This window comes from Python bivittatus, unplaced genomic scaffold (assembly GCF_059951505.1).
Source record: "Python bivittatus isolate LINGU-HERP-01145 unplaced genomic scaffold, Pbiv_v1 ctg000840_np1212, whole genome shotgun sequence".
Classification (NCBI taxonomy): domain Eukaryota; kingdom Metazoa; phylum Chordata; class Lepidosauria; order Squamata; family Pythonidae; genus Python; species Python bivittatus.
The window spans coordinates 36,720,395-36,737,474 of record NW_028277113.1 but is presented as its reverse complement, the minus strand read 5'-3'; the positions used below and the strand labels follow the sequence as shown (position 1 = coordinate 36,737,474).

The 17,080-nt window shown below is 36.1% G+C and overlaps 1 protein-coding gene across 11 annotated transcripts in view; it reads left to right on the top strand.

Moving 5' to 3' along the window:
* Positions 1 to 17,080, top strand: part of ZNF521 (zinc finger protein 521) — a 343,128-nt gene that overhangs the window by 288,890 nt on the left and 37,158 nt on the right. For 8 of the 11 annotated variants that reach the window (XM_088130975.1, XM_088130974.1, XM_088130971.1 and 5 more), the window contains 3 exons: positions 1,807 to 1,872; positions 11,451 to 11,582; positions 15,158 to 15,273. In XM_088130975.1, coding sequence (XP_087987101.1) covers positions 1,807 to 1,872; positions 11,451 to 11,582; positions 15,158 to 15,273 — 314 coding nt within the window. Of the gene's footprint in view, positions 1 to 1,806; positions 1,873 to 11,450; positions 11,583 to 15,157; positions 15,274 to 17,080 lie in introns of those variants that run through there. The other 3 variants (XM_088130973.1, XM_088130972.1, XR_015794089.1) reach the window with 2 other exon arrangements.

The following is a 17,080-nucleotide window of genomic DNA, read 5'->3' as shown; positions in this document are numbered from 1 at the left end:
AGGCATTTGTTTCAATAATCTAAATTTTCAATTACAGGTATTACCCCAGGGGAAAAAAATACTAAGGCTGAATTGGGCTTTTCCTATTTTTCCCCCAAGTACAAGATGTAGCCCATAAGAATAAGTCCATACTTTTTAAAATAAGATAAGAACTAACCATTATAAATTCTGTCTGATAAAAGTTTGGGTAGAAGATGCACAACAGGAGAACTGATCCTTGGATTCACAATGGTAGTTTGCAAATACAAAGAATGGTTATTAATTTTCAGTGATTCCTCTCCTTTCTGCTGCAGCCCTCAGTACAATATACTTAGTTCTGTTTCAGGAGTGGATTTTCAGGGTGCATTGGGACATTCAGAGCATGCAAGAGGCAGCTAGGACCCAAGCTTTGGTGACTGATGCACACCTCAGGCTTGTAATAAATCCCACTGAAATCAACAGGCATATAGAACTAATATTAGTTCTGAGTTAAGGAAATGATATAATAGTTAGGGTGTTGGTTTATTACTGGAGAGTCTCTCTCTCTCTCTCTCTCTCTCTCTCTCTCCCTCTCCCTCTCCCCCTCTCCCTCTCTCGAATTGTGGGGATTGTAGCCTTAATTTGGAATAGATTGTGGAAACATAGCCTTTCTTTTCTCATGATATAATGCTATTATGCAGGTAATAACCTCAGACAACCTATGGGAAGGATCTTCCTTTTAAGCCTAGATAACTTTGAGGCAAAACTTCAAGGCAACTTTGACTTTTATCTGGGTTTTTTTTTCCCCTTCTCATTTTACAAAATAATGAAATAGCTTTCTATGTATCTATATTGCATACTTTGAAAACCCACTTTCCCTGTCTGTATTATTTAGCTTACGTGACAGTATCTTAAACACCATCGTATATTCCACTGAATCTAGATAATAAATCACAGGGAGATGTCTGAGGTAATTTTTAAAAAACCAAAACATGTGAATGAAACCAAGTTTCACATAGGTTCAGTGCCATGACGAAGACTCATATGACCTACCCTGACCATGTCAGAAACCATTTAAATCTTATGGTTTACATTCAGGAGCCAGTCACAGAAAGACATGTCTTGCATGGACAGGATATCCTTCTAATAGCCCCAGCAGATTCATTAGGTGCTTATATTCCACACTGGTGACATATTTCTTAATGGATTTCATAAGCAAAGATGTGATGCATATTACTGGAACGCCATATGGGAATGGCCACAAAGGCATACCCCTCTAGTAATATGAAAAATAGAGCCTAAAAGTAAGAATTGATCCAATGGTGTTTTGTATGTTGCCTGAAAGCTTTAATGAATATCACCAATGTATTCCATTTGTTTATATACTCTGTACAGCCAAAGGTACAACAGAAGAAAAGGGCAATAAAATAATGCAGCTTTATGCCAGACTTTGTGTTTCAACATACCACACTGTGTATGCTATCTGTATAAATAATTCTGTATCAACTTTATTCAAGTATGTTAATGTACAATGTTTAGAAAGACAAAAAGTATTTCCAAGGTAGCAAGCACTTCTGTGTAACCTGCTGATTTCTTCTCCAGGCAGCTATTTAGCCATTTTGTTGTACATCCTCAACAAACATTTCTTGACAGAAAGAAGCATGTATCATGCACAGTTTACATGGCTGATCCACTGTAATATGGAATTCATACAGATTAACTACATGGATCAGTCTTAGAAGGTGTTTCCCCGTAGATCTGACAACAGATAGTGTTTACTTTATGCTGCATGAAGTATCCATAAAGTATCTTTTTTCAATTTTACCAATTTGTGTTTTTTTTGTGTAGAACTCGATGGTAGATATACCAGTACTTCCACCAGTTCCAGAATTCCCAGACAGGTGGGCAATACTAGTAGGTATTTAACATCAAACAATAGAGAAAGCTATATCTTGAAAGTTGACCAATATTAAAGCAAATTTATACTTGACAAAACAACACAGAATTGCTTTCAAAATTAAGAGAACCAATGCTTTAAAATACCCCAAAGTGTTTTGATTTTGAGTAAATTACATTTTCCATTAAAATTAATGTAACTTTTATTAATTAACACAGATATACAGTATGTAGTTTTTAATTGCTCATTTCATTATAATTCTGTGTATTGTATAGAAAGGCAGTACAAGGAAGTGTTATGTCAGAGAGAAAGAGAGAGAGGTTATATAAGCTCACAATTAGAAAACTGGAACATGAGGGGATATCTACCCACACCTGGCATTTGTAGTTCTGTGGACCAGCCAAATAAGTTTTAATAGAGAATTATGAACATATCATACAACTGTGTTATCTAAAATGTTTTGCAAAAATGACATTTAAATTTGCATAATAATAACTAACTACATTATTTAATACATTAATAATGTATTAATTTACATTAATTTAATTCTCTTCCTAGCCTAAAGTCTTATCATTATAGGGACTGTGCCCTGCATCAGATTTTAGATGAGGTTTTCAGCCCTGTAGAGGATGGTTTCAACTTGTAGCAATAGTATTCAAAATCCAAAATCACCAAGGTCTTCTGAATTATTGGGTACTTTCCATAGTAGTATTTCCTCTTCTTTAGAATACAGTCCATGCAGCCCATAATCCAGAAGGACCAATGTAACTCATTTGACATGGGAGCCGATCAAAAAGGGAAGAAAGGGTCATTGTACACTATTTTATGTAAGTCTCCTTTGAGTCTTGGCTCCTGATGACTTCATGAACATGTTTATGCAATTTGATTAGCAACATTATGGAAGTATTTTCCATTGCAACATTCTGGGATATTTTTCAGTTTACTGGTCTAGACTACAGCCTGGGTTGTCTCCAGTCCAAATGCTAATCAGGCCTGACCTGCTTTGCTTCAGAGCCCAGACAAGATCAGCTAGATGTACATATCCATCCATCCATTCATTCATTAAATATGCTGCCAACTCCAGCCTAAAACAATGTATATATGTTGCAGGACAAACATTTGGTATTGATGTGTTTTCTTGATTTCCTTTGTATAAAATGTATTGGTTTATAAAAGATGCATACAAGCGCCCAGTATGTTTTAATATCTACATTTTTGTTAACCTTTTAGACCTTGACAAATGATAGGACTTCTTTTACTTTCTCAAAATTATTTGAGAAATGTGCTTGTCGAGACAGGTTTTCACTAATCCGCTTGTTGCCCTAGATAGCTGGCCAAATTTAAATTTCACAAACTAGTTACTTCTAATTGCCAGTTTGCATGAATGTGCCACTAGATCAAGGGTAGGGTTGGCATGTCAAGTGAATAAGAAAATTCAGTCAGCATTGGAGCAGGAGAGGATCACTTTTAACCACAAACAACATCAGGCTTGGTTAAGATTAAACTATCCTCTCCCAGTCTATGTCATGCAGACAGTCAGAGGGGAGAGCCTACATGGTTCTACAGAATGGGACTTCTCTAGGTATTCCATTTTTGGGGTTCTTTGTATTTTCATTGCCCTCTTCCCCCACCTCCCGCACTCCCAATGGATGCATATTGATGGCAGCTTTAACCACAATCAGACTACTGCAGATTTTGTTTTCCCTTGAACCACAAAAATAGCTGGCCAGTATTCACAAAAAAGGCTGAGATACTGGAAAAGATAACAGCGATTGATGTAACCAGGGCAGCTTCCCATGGCACTGTTCATATGCTTCCATGTCACTGGATAAGCCATTTACCTAGAGATAGTTGCAGATTGAGACAGTCTTGAGCTGTGCACCCAGTCATAGAGTTAGAAAAGATCAAGATCATCTCCTCAGTTTCCCTGATCAAAGATATGACTGTTTCCCACACTGGCTGCCAATCGGCTGCTGTACTGTGATAACATGTACATAGTCTGAGCCCCTTGGAATCCCTCCTGCCCTTTTCCACAGCTTTTGTCATCCCTGTTCTCTGGAGGAGCAATTTCTTACTTCTCTGTAGTATCCCTTCCTTTTGTCATTTAAGGTTTCAAAATAGCAAAAGTATAAGACATAAATTAGCAACCCCACAGCAGGGAAGTCCATTCCATCTGCTGCCAAAGCAAAACTGCTGCCACCAACAAATTGCTGCCCCAGGCATTTGTCTAGGTTTATCTACTGTAAGTCCAGCTTTAATGGAACTGATACAAAAGAACTGTCCATTTATTGCACTTATCAGAGTTTTTTTTAAAAGAGAGGGGCAGAAATCATAAGATTCCAATGCGCACAAAATTTAAGTGTAGCCAAATTAAAAAAAGAAAAAAGAAAAATATACAAAATCATTCCCATTATATTCTGTAAAATATAATAGAAGCAGCATAGTATAGCTTTGCAATGCTAGCCCAATTTTCCTTTTAAGATATTTCTCTCTACCAGAACAACTAAAAGCTAACAATAGAGGAAGCAATCAAGATGATTCTCTGCAAGATATTCTCTGTGACATCTTCTGTCTGCCGTTAAGAGGACAGAATGCTAGACTAGAATTAACATTTGTGTGCCTCAGCGTGGCATTTCTTGGGAAAAGGCCACAGCTCAGTGATGCAGTACACAGCTTGCTTGCAGAAGTTCTCATACTTGATTCTTGGTGTCTCCAGTTAGAATGGAGTTTAAGTGACATCTCTGTCTCAAAACCTCTGACAATCAGAATAGGCAGTGTTGGGTTATACAGATCTGTTGGCATTGTATAAGCATCTTCATGGTTCTTCATGTTCGTATTATTAATTCAGAGATGAATGTACAGAAAATGCACATGATGTATAATTTTCATACTGCTATGATAAATGTGAAAATGTTCCTCCTATGTTAGAGAAAGAAGTGTTTGTATATGAAAAAGATACCATGATAAGTGGAATCTAATGGTCTAGCTTCCATATTCAGGGAGATTTTTTTCCTCAGATAACTTGCATTCAGTAGTTTATAGTCTTTTCTCTGATGTGCTAGCTTTATGAATTTTATACAGAGCTATTTTAATTTCTTCAGTTATTTGGCACATTTGACCTTTTTAAGTTGAAGAGAGATGTAAAAGTTTTCCAATATTCCTTTGTAATTATTACCACTTTGGACTGTGTCCAGCAAGTCTACAATTTGACACTATTTAGACTTTCGTCTACATTTTTGCAGTAGCAGATTCTTGAAGTACTGTAAACATTTCCCTTAGGCAATTCCCAGCTGTATATTTGATTTTGCATCTCCGTTTCCTTACTGCTATATCATGAATTGTTTTAGTTTGGGTTCTTCATCTTTCTTTCTTTCTTTCTTTCTTTCTTTCTTTCTTTCTTTCTTTCTTTCTTTCTTTCTTTATTTATTTATTTATTTATTCATATAAATAAATAAATAAATAAATAAATAAATAAATAAATAAATCGTAAAAGGCCTATTATAATCAAAGAAGAACAATGAGCATATGCTGGAAGTTTTCAGACATTGTGTCTATATTAGGTCTTTTAAAGAATTGTATTGCCCATCTGGGTGAACTGGGGACAACCAAAAGAAGATTAAGTTAACATACTTGGTATTCTGGCAAAAAAACAACAGGCAGTTTGATTCCCATGAGGGAGGAATCATAGTTTAAACTACGACTATTTAGATTGGATGTTATCAGAACAGCATGCATAGGCCTTCCCTCTGCAGCTATCTATATCCAGTGTGGTATGGCTAGAATGAGAAAGTGGCTCAAGGACATTGTCATGCAAAAAAGTAGTTCAGTGCAATAATTAAACTTCTGCCGTAATAAGGGTGACAATAGGATCTCACTAAAGGACTGAAAGCATTCGGTTGTTAGCAGTAAGCAATATAAACCTTATCAGTGACATGGCTAGAAGACTGCTGTGTAGTCATATTGTTCTGTTAGGATAGAAAGAGCAGCAAATAGTTGGGGAGGATCTGCTTCAGCTACCAGTGTCTGACTATAACAGTATGGATAGATGGCACTCTGTGCCTTGGATTATATTATCACCGATTATCAATTTTTCCAATTTTTCCACTCATCATAAAGGGCTTTACTTCCACTGTACCACAACTCTAGGAAATGCAATACTAGGCACAGCAGCCAAAGGAGACTCCATGTTTGCATATAAATGCTACTTTTACCTTAGTAATATAATGCATCATTACATTTGGAAAATGACAGTTTTCGTGTATAGATTTGCCACTCAGCATGGGCTCCAACAATGCATATTATTATTATCATATGTGATAAGAAGATGATGATGATGATGATGATGATGATCTGTCATTTTGACAGTATGATACAAATTCTACTTAAGAATGTTCTTCACTTGGACCTCTGCCTTGAGGCAACTTCAAAAACCACTGTATTTATGGTGGGGAAAAATGGTTGTGTGAATCAGGTCTACAGTAGTTGGTAGAGATCTAATTTGCAGCTTAATCCCTAGAAGTAATTGCTTAGAAATTCCATAGAATCACTCATTTCATACCTATAACTCTTAATAAAAACAGGACTCTGCCAACCTATTAAATCCTTCATAGAATATTTTAATGGTTATTAAATCAATTGACTCTGAATCTCAGTTTAATAAATGAGTCAGACAGTATTTTCCAATTACTGTCATCTACCACCTTTCTAAAGATTAGATTATTCTGACTGAATTTTTAAAGCTCTTCAGTACTTCTAGATATTTTTTTTCTTGTAAGTTTGTTGGGAAAAAAGTAGTTTGAAGTGGACGTAGGAGAGGAGAATGACCTCTTGAAATGATGTTCTGGCACTTCACTTCACTTCACTTCAAATTTGTCCCAAGTGTAAATTCTCAAGGTAGCCTTTTGCTGTCTGTTTGTTTAGTTCTAATATGATGTTCAGTATTTCCATACTGAATGTTCAGATATTAAGGTTTTCTGTACAGTTATACAGTTTTTTCCAGTTTTGTAATAACTACAAGAAGCACCAAAATGTATCAGTGTAAGATTGGTAAGTGTTTCAAAATTAAATATTAACATGATTGAAAATTAGGACATTTTCAAAGCATTTTCAGACAGTGTTGTAGTCAACCTTCTCTGGGCCAACCACGGTTCAGTGCTGTTGCTGTCATGACACTTTTACCAACCCAGAAAATGCTAGTGATCAAATGGTCATTAATTCCATAGAAGTAGTTCTTTTTGCCCCTGGAAGGGATTTACCAATATATACAGAGGAATACAAAAAAAGTCAACAGAAAAGAAAAACCCTAAATCCATAAATAATCTTAACTAATATCCCTAACACAAATTATACATTTTTAATAGTTCACATAATTTCTTATAGGTCACAGCACCTCCCATTATATCTCTATACCAGCCTTCAGCTTTCAAACACCTTCCAGATTTATTGCAGTTTCAACACATCTTGAAGGCATCAATCTGGGAAAGTCTGTTTTATAGTATGGAGGAGTAGAAGGAGGAGAATAAACCTCTTCTAAACTGTCCACAGAGGTGCAGTGCAGATATGTTTTTGGCCTCCTTCTCATAATTATAGAAATCAAGAGCACCCTGCAAGCTTCCACACTCCATTTTATCTCCAACAATGTTAATGGAAACCAGAATTCAAACATCTGTTTTTAATCATGGCTATAAGCTGTTTTTTTCCAGTATTACCATGAATATGAAAATATTATATTAGTAGGTTCCCCAGAAAATGAAAAATAGGAGAGGAGAGGGAAGTAAACCTGAAGGATATTCCTCATTTCCTGGTCATCTTATTTTGTTTATTTTCTCATAAATCCTCTTCTATTCAGACTTAATACTATATAAGTGTTACTTTTATACTTATGTCTGTTTTATGCATAAAACCAAATATTAGCTGGAAAATTTCCTTGGAGCCTTCATTAAAATAGAATTGAAGTGTACATTGGACTTAAAAAATAATCTGAAATATAAAATTTGAATTTGCAATGCATGGTAGTAGATTTGAGGAAGGGGTCCCCATAAGAAATGCCTGCTTTTTTTCACAGCCATAACAATGCAGTTTGGTGGTATTTTGAGTGAAGAATACATATTTTCTTGGGTAATAATTTGTAAATATCCCTCAGTGTTATGTTTGCTTTAAAGCAGTCTACATAAATGTTTTGTGTTTGGCTAATATTTTGGAAGTTGCCATTGCTTATGTTCACTCTGACAGATCTAAAGTTGAGTTTACTTTTTTCTTTTCCTTCACCAACCCAAATATTCAGGGAGGGGGTCTCCTTAGACTGGTCTGTGAATAATATCCTATATAAATCACAGAGCAATCTAAGGGGGATTACCCCCTCCCAAGTCACAGAGCAGTTTAAGAGAGATTTTCCTCCCACAAATATGCAATGCCATAGAGCAAGTAGATTAATTTGTGTACCATAGTAGAGGGCTTACTGAAGATGGGAAAATTGGATGGATAAATTTTAAGATAGGCAAATGCTGATAGGAAAGTAGTGAGTAATATTGTGGCCTTTTGTAAGGAATGAATATTTGTTGAAAGAAGCAAACATGGTTATATACAAATGTTTGCTTCTGCCAACTTTGTTATATGGCAGTGGGTATGTCAGGAGAAAGAAAAAAGTAAGTTGAATGCAATAGGAGTGAGGTACTTCAGAATGGTGTGTGATAAAACAAGAAGAGATAGGGTCAAGAGAAAATGGTTGGACTGAATACAAAAATGAGAGACCATTATGAAAAAAGTGAAATCATGAATGAAGATTGTTATTACCGAACAGATATATGAAGGAGGAGTGAATGGGTCAAGAGGACAGGGAAGCATGAGAAAGTCATGGCTGGATGAAGTTCATCAGCTCCTCATAAAGACAATGTATGAAGTGGTATATGGACACAGTGGAAATCAGTCTGGCTTGCAAAAATAGAAAGGTATAGAGAATAGTGAATGGTGTTGGTGTAAACTAGATTTTTTTATGCTGCTTTTTTTTTCCTTTTCCATATCTCATGCCTTTCATTTCTTCAGCTGCTATTTCTTACTTTCTGTTCTTTGTTTGTTTGCTTGTTTTGGGGTTTGTTTGTTTGTTTGTTTGTTTGTTTGCATAATGTTGCATACGCCATAAAGGAATAGTTTAATACATACAAACATACATGTTTGTGAATAACATGGCCATTTGGATAATTTCTCCATATTCCAAAACAACTAGTGATATCCATTCTTGGAGACCCGAATAGACATTTGGCTTGATCAGGAATTTACATTCAGAATCATAAAAATAAAATCAATGGGATTTATGGGGATATGAGTTACCAGGGCATGCACTGCACTCAGCAAGCATAACACATTTCTTTTTTAGCAAGGAAGTTTATTTTGAAATATAGTTCAAGTTCAGGCAACCAAAATGAAGATCAGCCATTCACATATCATTTCTGTTTTGGACTTCATGAATCTGCTTGTGCAACTAAACTTCCAAAATGCTCTGCTATAAATATTTACTCCAAAATAAGCCCTATTAAGTTAGTGGGATTTACTTCCTGGTCAGTGGAAGAGATTTGCACCCCAACTGTACTAGATTACCAACTGGAGAAAGAGCAGGATAGTTCCTTGGTTACACAGTACATCAAAGTATTCAGTTTTTTCCTTTTTCTGACTTAGGAGTAGTCTGCCTTTCTGCAGAAAGTTACAAATACTGATCAAAAAGACAAATCTGTTCTCCACAACTAACAGGGTGACTGCTAATATAATTGCTCTCACTGGCTAAAAAAATTACACATCAGAAGGGTTTTTGCACATTATAGTTGTGTAGTTTTTTTTAGCTAAACCAACTCTGATAGTATTGTTAGGAATGAGGGAGCTGATACAACATTAATTGTGCCTCCTTATGTTAAGGATAAATTCTAGTCATTGTGAGCCAAAACATCAGGGATCTAATCACTTTTCTTCTTTAGCTGGTCATAGTTTGGGAGAACAGCTCAGTGATGGGTTAGATTATTTATTTTTTTATTTATTTCTCAAATTTATATGGCCACCAGCAATGGATTAGTTTGTTTGTTTGTTTGTTTGTCAAATTTATACAGCCACTCATCTCACATGAAGTTACTCTGGGCGACATACAATAAAACCATAAACTGAAGGCTATGCTTAATTTTACTGTTACCTCCATTACTTTCCATCATTTCTGGGCAGTCAGTCATGGCAGGCCGTGTTATTTTAAATCATGGTGGGACAATTTAGTACTTCAGTTGGTAGAAATGAAGTCCTTATCTTGAAATACACCAGAGTGGTGTACTAGGTGCAGTCGTTTTGTGAGTGTGCATGTGTTTTTATTATTAACTGGCTAATGTATTTACCTGTAAAACCAAACTATTGGTATAACGCAATAGTGACACAGAGAAGGACCTTTTCTAAGATATGCTGAGGGAATTGAACCCTGTACAAAAGAGCTGGGAGCTGCATTTTACCTAGCAACTGTTTCTAAGTAGGACAACCGATCACTGTTCCCATGGTGGAAAAAAAGGAGCTCGCAACATTGCTAAGAAGAAAGGCTAATGCTAGACCTAGGATGGAACAGGGAGGGGGAAAGGGCACCAAGGGCCTGCAGCTGAGAGCGGGGAAGGTTTTAGGATCAATTTGGTAGTACTTGGAATGCCTCTAGCTGGAAAAAAATGAAGGACCTTTGAGACTGTCAGTAAGATGGTTACTAATAAGGGGAGGAGAAAGCCAGTTCAGAGATAATGCAGACTTTCATGTTCAGGACAAAGATTCATTGTACCATGCAATTTTTTTAAAAATAGAAATCTTAATACTTTATAAAAATAAACATTAGCATAACATATGGCAGCATCTAAATAAAAATAGAATCCCCAAATTCTGTCATGCACAATACAAACTCAGCCTATGCAGCTGGCAAGGAGTTACATGGTTGAAGTTGTAACATCTGTCACAGAGGAAAGTTTACAGTGGAACAATACAGAAATAAGGTAGGAAGGAAAGACACCTGGACACTTGCTTGTTGCTTTATAGGAATTCTCTGCACAGTACAGTTACACAGTCCATCAGTTTTAACAAAAATGTATTTGAGTTTTCTTCACTTTGTAGCACCCAATATGTTGTAGTTTTTATTCAGCTAACCTGTACATAGTAGAGTGATTGCTGCCAGAACAAAAGCTATGGCCACATATCCACCCTTAATCCACTACAGACTTTGCTCCAGAATGAGTGCTACAACCAATTCAAGGCCACCAAGATGTATCTATTCTAATTAATTAGTTAAAATTGGGTGCATGTGCATGCTTTCTTATTACCAATTGTGTTCAACTACATTTATGTTAATGATTAAATCTAGCTGCATTTGTGTGTACTTCTAATTCTTGCTAGCAAGCAAAGAATTTAATAACAGCAGATTTGGGGGAGGGAGAAGGGATTGCTTTGGGGCACTCGGTGAAAAGTTGTTTCGTACATGATATTTACTATTTATGAATACTTCATACTCTTGCAAAGTGCCCTGTATTTTTTGGCAAAACATTAGAGAGCACATGTAACCAATAACAATACATTTTCCCCAATTTTACCCCACCAGATGAAGGACTAAACCATGAATGCAAGTTGTGCAACCAGACATTTGATTCTCCTGCCAAACTTCAGTGCCATCTGATAGAGCACAGTTTTGAAGGAATGGGGGGAACCTTCAAGTGTCCAGTTTGTTTTACAGGTGAGCATCCTGATAGGATTCATTCCTTTTGACCCTTGGCTTTAATTAACTCATGGATATTCTTCAGTGATATCATTTATGCCACACTATTAAGACCAGGATTCCGCCTTTCCAACATTCCTCTCACAAAATATGTTTTTATCTGATTGGTACGGTGGGATTCAGAGATGGGATTCATTTGCTATGCAGAAGGTTCTTCTGCTTATCCAAGATGTTGTGTGTGTGTGTGGGGGGGGGATTTCTGCTAATTTGCCTCAATAGCTGCATTCCTGCATGTCACATCTCTTCCTAGCTTGGTACAGTTTTTTCATGGAAATACATAGAGCTACAGAGAGAAGGATATTACTATTATGTTTCTGGACCACAGTTATCCTTGAAAAAATTGGTAAACTGCCAAGACTCTTCATTACTTACTGAAAAAATGGAGAAAATAAACTGTTAGTTTTTCATATTAATAGTGAGATCTGCAGGAGGCTGATAGTTGAAGATATTATCTTATTTTACCTTTTCTTGCCCACACCTAGCTTTGTACCTTACAACTGTTTTTCTTGGAAGTCAGTACTCACTTTAATGTCTCTTTTTAAAATAAGACTTTTAAAAGCAGTATATGATGCAGCATTAGGAAGAGAACCTGATATTCTCAGGTGGAAAACTAAACAGTGGGCTATGCATGTTCCTGAGTGTGACTATAGTTGGGGCATGCATGGCCCTTGTATTTTCCCCATGGAAAGTTGGTGATGTTTGTTGGTGAAATAAATCTGTGACTATTCTTGCAGAAGTTAGGAGTGAAGGAAAACACATCTGCTAGGTGCAAGTAGGTTCTCATGCTATCATTTATTCCCACCGGTGACATAAGTACAGCACTCCAAGACATGATCCAGTTCATTGTCAGCTAAATTATCATTGTACCAGTATCATGGACTACCATGCTGAAACCAAAAAAGGGCACTATTAACACATTGTATGTGGATTCCTACACCAGAATAGAGAATGTTGATCAAATACATTTAAATGCAATACAAACACACATGGCTATCTATGCCCATACAGACTGCATGTTGATTCATGAACAGTTGCAGATGAACAGTTAGCATAATGACTTGCAGATGAATAACTCTATTGAAATATATGAAAATAGGTCTTTCCTGCTTAATCTTAATTGCTATATAATGCTGCTGCTGTTACCCAATGATTAACATGCATTTGTGACTTTATTCAATAAACCACAATTGAGTACATACCACCCTTTCAATCGAGATCTATTACATCCTCCAAACAGCTTTATTTTCTGATTACTTTCAGCCTACCCAATAGCAAATCAGTTGCCCACTATTTTTTTCCTTCTGCACCCATATGAAGCCTATGCCATTTCTTCACCCTACAATATCCAGTGCTACCAGAACAGGGACTCAGTCACATTTCATTTTAGTGAGAGAAACCCCATCTGTCAGCTTCTTACAGATCCACTTCCTTTAAGATAAGGTCTGTCTCACAGTGTGAAACACAGAGACTTTCTGGATGAAGCGTAACCCATAACTGTAATTGGAAATCTAATAATTTAAGGGCTGCATACAAACGTTTTATTTCTAATAGCAATAATGCCATTCAGCTTTACAGTCTGAATCACAGCATCTAGATGCAGGATCTGTTTTCTAATAGAGTAAAATCAGCAGTTTGCACAGCTGTGTATCATCAATAGGATGCATTTCAGAATTGTTATTCTCACTTGTTGTATACTGAGAAGAAAACCCAACTCTTCGTGTTATTTCTTGTTCTTTGGCAGCACTTTCCCCAATAAAACAGAGGCAAACCTTGCTGCTATTTCTAATTATTGGCTCCCACTTACTAGTTAAACATTTTTTCCCCTGTATTATAACATTTAGTTACTTTTCAGCACACAGGTTGCTCTGATAATGTTTGAAGCTAGTTTTGTTTTCAACAGTGTGCCTGTCAGCCATGCTGGTTTGGTAATTCCCTCAGTTGAGTATTTGTTTTGTTTTGGTTTGTTTTTCTACATTTTCTGCATGTAGACAAAAGTCATTAATGTTGAATTTATATGCTATATTTATACCTAAAGAGTATTGTAGGCAGCTTTTAATACCATTTGTGATTCTAGGACATAAGTTTTGGGTGTGTAATAAAACATTAGAAAAGCAATCCTATTTCTAGTTCTTTCCATGAATAGATTTCCCAAATAACAACAAGAACAACATTTCAGCTAGAGGCTCTATAAAATATGTGTTCAAAATATTGAAACTCCTATTCCAATATGTATGTTGAAAATAAAAACTTTTTTTTTTTTTTTATGGGGTAAATAGATACAGCACATTAATCATAGACAATGATGTTTTAGCAGTAATATGCTATTAAATTAATACAATGTGCAGAATATTAACAAGAACCGAGAATCACCAATATAAGTTTTATATGGAAAATGGAATCCAATACTTTTTAACGTAATGAAAAATGTGATTAAAATGTATGACTTATAAGAACCCTGTTCTAATTCTTTCTTTTTTGTTGGCATTCAATTAGAATTATTTTAATGATTAGGAATGGAGTCAAAGTTAAATGCCAGCATCTTTAATAAATCCTTACACTGCCTATACAAATTAATATTGTATATGCAAACTTTTTTTAGGTCACAGTGCACCAGGCATCCATCAGAAGTCAGTGCTGCCAACCCAAACACTGCCTCTGGCATATACAATTTAATTATTAATACTATGTCTCCTAGGTAAACTGTTACACAGTCTTAGGGCCTTGTTTGTAGTCATTAAAATTGAACATGTTTATATTATTGAAACCTTTGCATTCAGTGTGTACTCAGAGTTGATCTTAAAGTATCCAAAGAGAATTTACCTGCAGTTCTGTTTCACATTTATAGATATTGCCCCAATATAGCTGTGGGATATAATTTTTAACATTAACACATTTCAGTACAGAATAGTTTCAATACATTAACACATTTCAATACAGGATAGAATCAGCTTTTTAGGCAAACTCACAAAAACAGACTTTGGAATCTGTTACTTCCAAATTTCTCAGTAGCAAGATTTTTAATGTTTTTATCTATCTATCTATCTATCTATCTATCTATCTATCTATCTATCTATCAATCAAATTTATACACTGCCCATCTCACTATACAAGTGACTGTAGGTGGCTAACACATAAAAAATGATGAAAACATTAAAAAAAATTACATACATACATACATACATACAAGGTTGAATTTTAGTGGAGTGTGGTTTAATCTGAATTTATCGTGGAACGATGGGAAAGGTACTCTTCTAAATGTTTGTGATTTAAGTGTTATTTGATTATGTTTTTACCAGACATATAAGCATGGTTCTTTACAAAGAATAGAAAAGAAAATTAAGACTTGAATGTCGAGCTGAATAATCATGGCTGGTGCCTATTATAGCAACAGTATAATCAGAAATTATAGGGTTCTTCGATAATTGTACCCTTTGCAATTGCTGTGAGTAATGAGGAAATGTTCACCAAAAAAGTCTCTCAATGTATAAAATGAACTAACAAAAAGTTCACATTTTTCTTTTTAATGTTTCCAGTATTTGTTCAAGCCAACAAGTTGCAGCAACATATTTTTTCAGCCCATGGGCAAGAAGACAAGATCTATGACTGCACACAATGCCCACAGAAGTTCTTCTTCCAAACAGAACTGCAGGTACCTTGCTTTTCATATGTTTGAATAGAGAGGGCTGTAGTATATATTATTCATGAGATACTAAGTATTAGCTAAATTGCTCCACTGTATTGGTTTCTGTGAAGTGCTACAGTGCTTCATGAAAATGGGGATAAGGAGAGATGGATAAGAAAAAAAGATACATGTAGTGAGTTCCCAAAGTGAACCTCTTGGAGCTATTTCTAAGAATAGTAAGGCATGTTGCACTTGCAGAAGGAGGGGGGTGCAGAAATTGGAAAATACCTTTTTGTCTTTTTTAACCCCAAACAAACCATTGCATTTTGGCAGTTCTACCAAATTGCTTCAGATCAGCTGCTGTTTGACAGAAACAAAACCTGAAACATTTTGGTTGTTTAGGGTTTCAGTTCGAACAATACTCAGAAGGATCCTGGAGTGCTTGTACACCTCCTCTACAGGTCTGGCAATGGCTAGCCCACTTCCTGATCTTCCTTTCAGCTTCCCTTTCCTCCCTCTGCTGCCTTCCTGCAATACTACAGCCAGTGCTGAAGTTTGCACATGCTGTCACCAAGGAAAATCCTTATCTTGGCTTTTTTATTCCATATGCAGATGAAAACATCTGAAATATGCACATTTTGGTTTAGGCATGGGCCTCCCAAATCCAGCTGTTCTGTGCCTAGAATGGTTTGTGCATGGAATGTGTTCTATATCCATACTGCAGTGTGGATTTGGAAAAGGTGGACAGTTCATTTCCATTCCCTTCTTCAATAAGGAGTGTTAGAGAACTATGGTTTTTAGTATCATAAAGAAGCAACTGCTGTGTACATATCAAATTTAAATAAGAGATGTAAATCAGAAACAAAAATAGCCTGACACATTCCATAGAAAGGGAATTGGCAATGCTGCACCCATAGGTGCCAAACTGCCTGAGGCAGACAGTGCCCATGAACCCCAAAATGGCAATATCTGGAGAGTTTCAGGAGAGAATGCCATGATCTCACAAGAATATACAAATATCAGGTCATCAGGATTTGACTGTCTCACCAGATACCTACCATTTTTTTTAAAGGCGTTATTTTGAGACAACCACATCATTGTGTGATTACACTGACATTTAAAAGACTGCTGATTTCTCCCACTGACTTTTTTTGGTAGAACTAAGTGATCCCTGGACAGCAGTTGGAGCTGCTAACATCTTGATTCCATCCATGAAATCACTTGAAACAAGAACCATTTCTTTCAAATATTCTGAATTCCACTATATGAATTTCTAGAGTCCTGAACATGGGTACCCTGAAAACTGATATATTCTTTGGTAATAGCAGGATAGAATTTGTAATTGCTCACCCCCACACATAATTCCACACCCTACAAGGAGTTGCTGTAGTATAACATTTAGAAGTAATTAATTAGATGTAGCTATAAGAGGGCAGCAGGAATTTGGAAAGCACAGAAGTAACTCTTGCATGAGAAATATTTCTTCAAATTGCTTGTTTGCAAAATGGGTATGCTGCCATCTCTGCTCAAGGAGGAGACCAGTGGCACCAGCTGTTGCTCCTGGCTATCCTACACAATATGGCATTTGAAGAAGGAAAAGGCTACTGGATAAAACAGAGAGAACCAAATTTGGGACCTGAACTGCTACAGAAACATCCAAGGCTAGCACAGGGACAAATTATATAGAATTTAATAGGATAAACCAATTTGTTCCTCAGTTAGCCTTCTCAGTAGTAGACAGGAGGTGCAATATGTAAAAGTATGGTAACCCTGGGTTGTGCTTTTATTGGTAAAGGCCCTATCCTCAATTTTGCTTGAAGCAATGACTAACTAT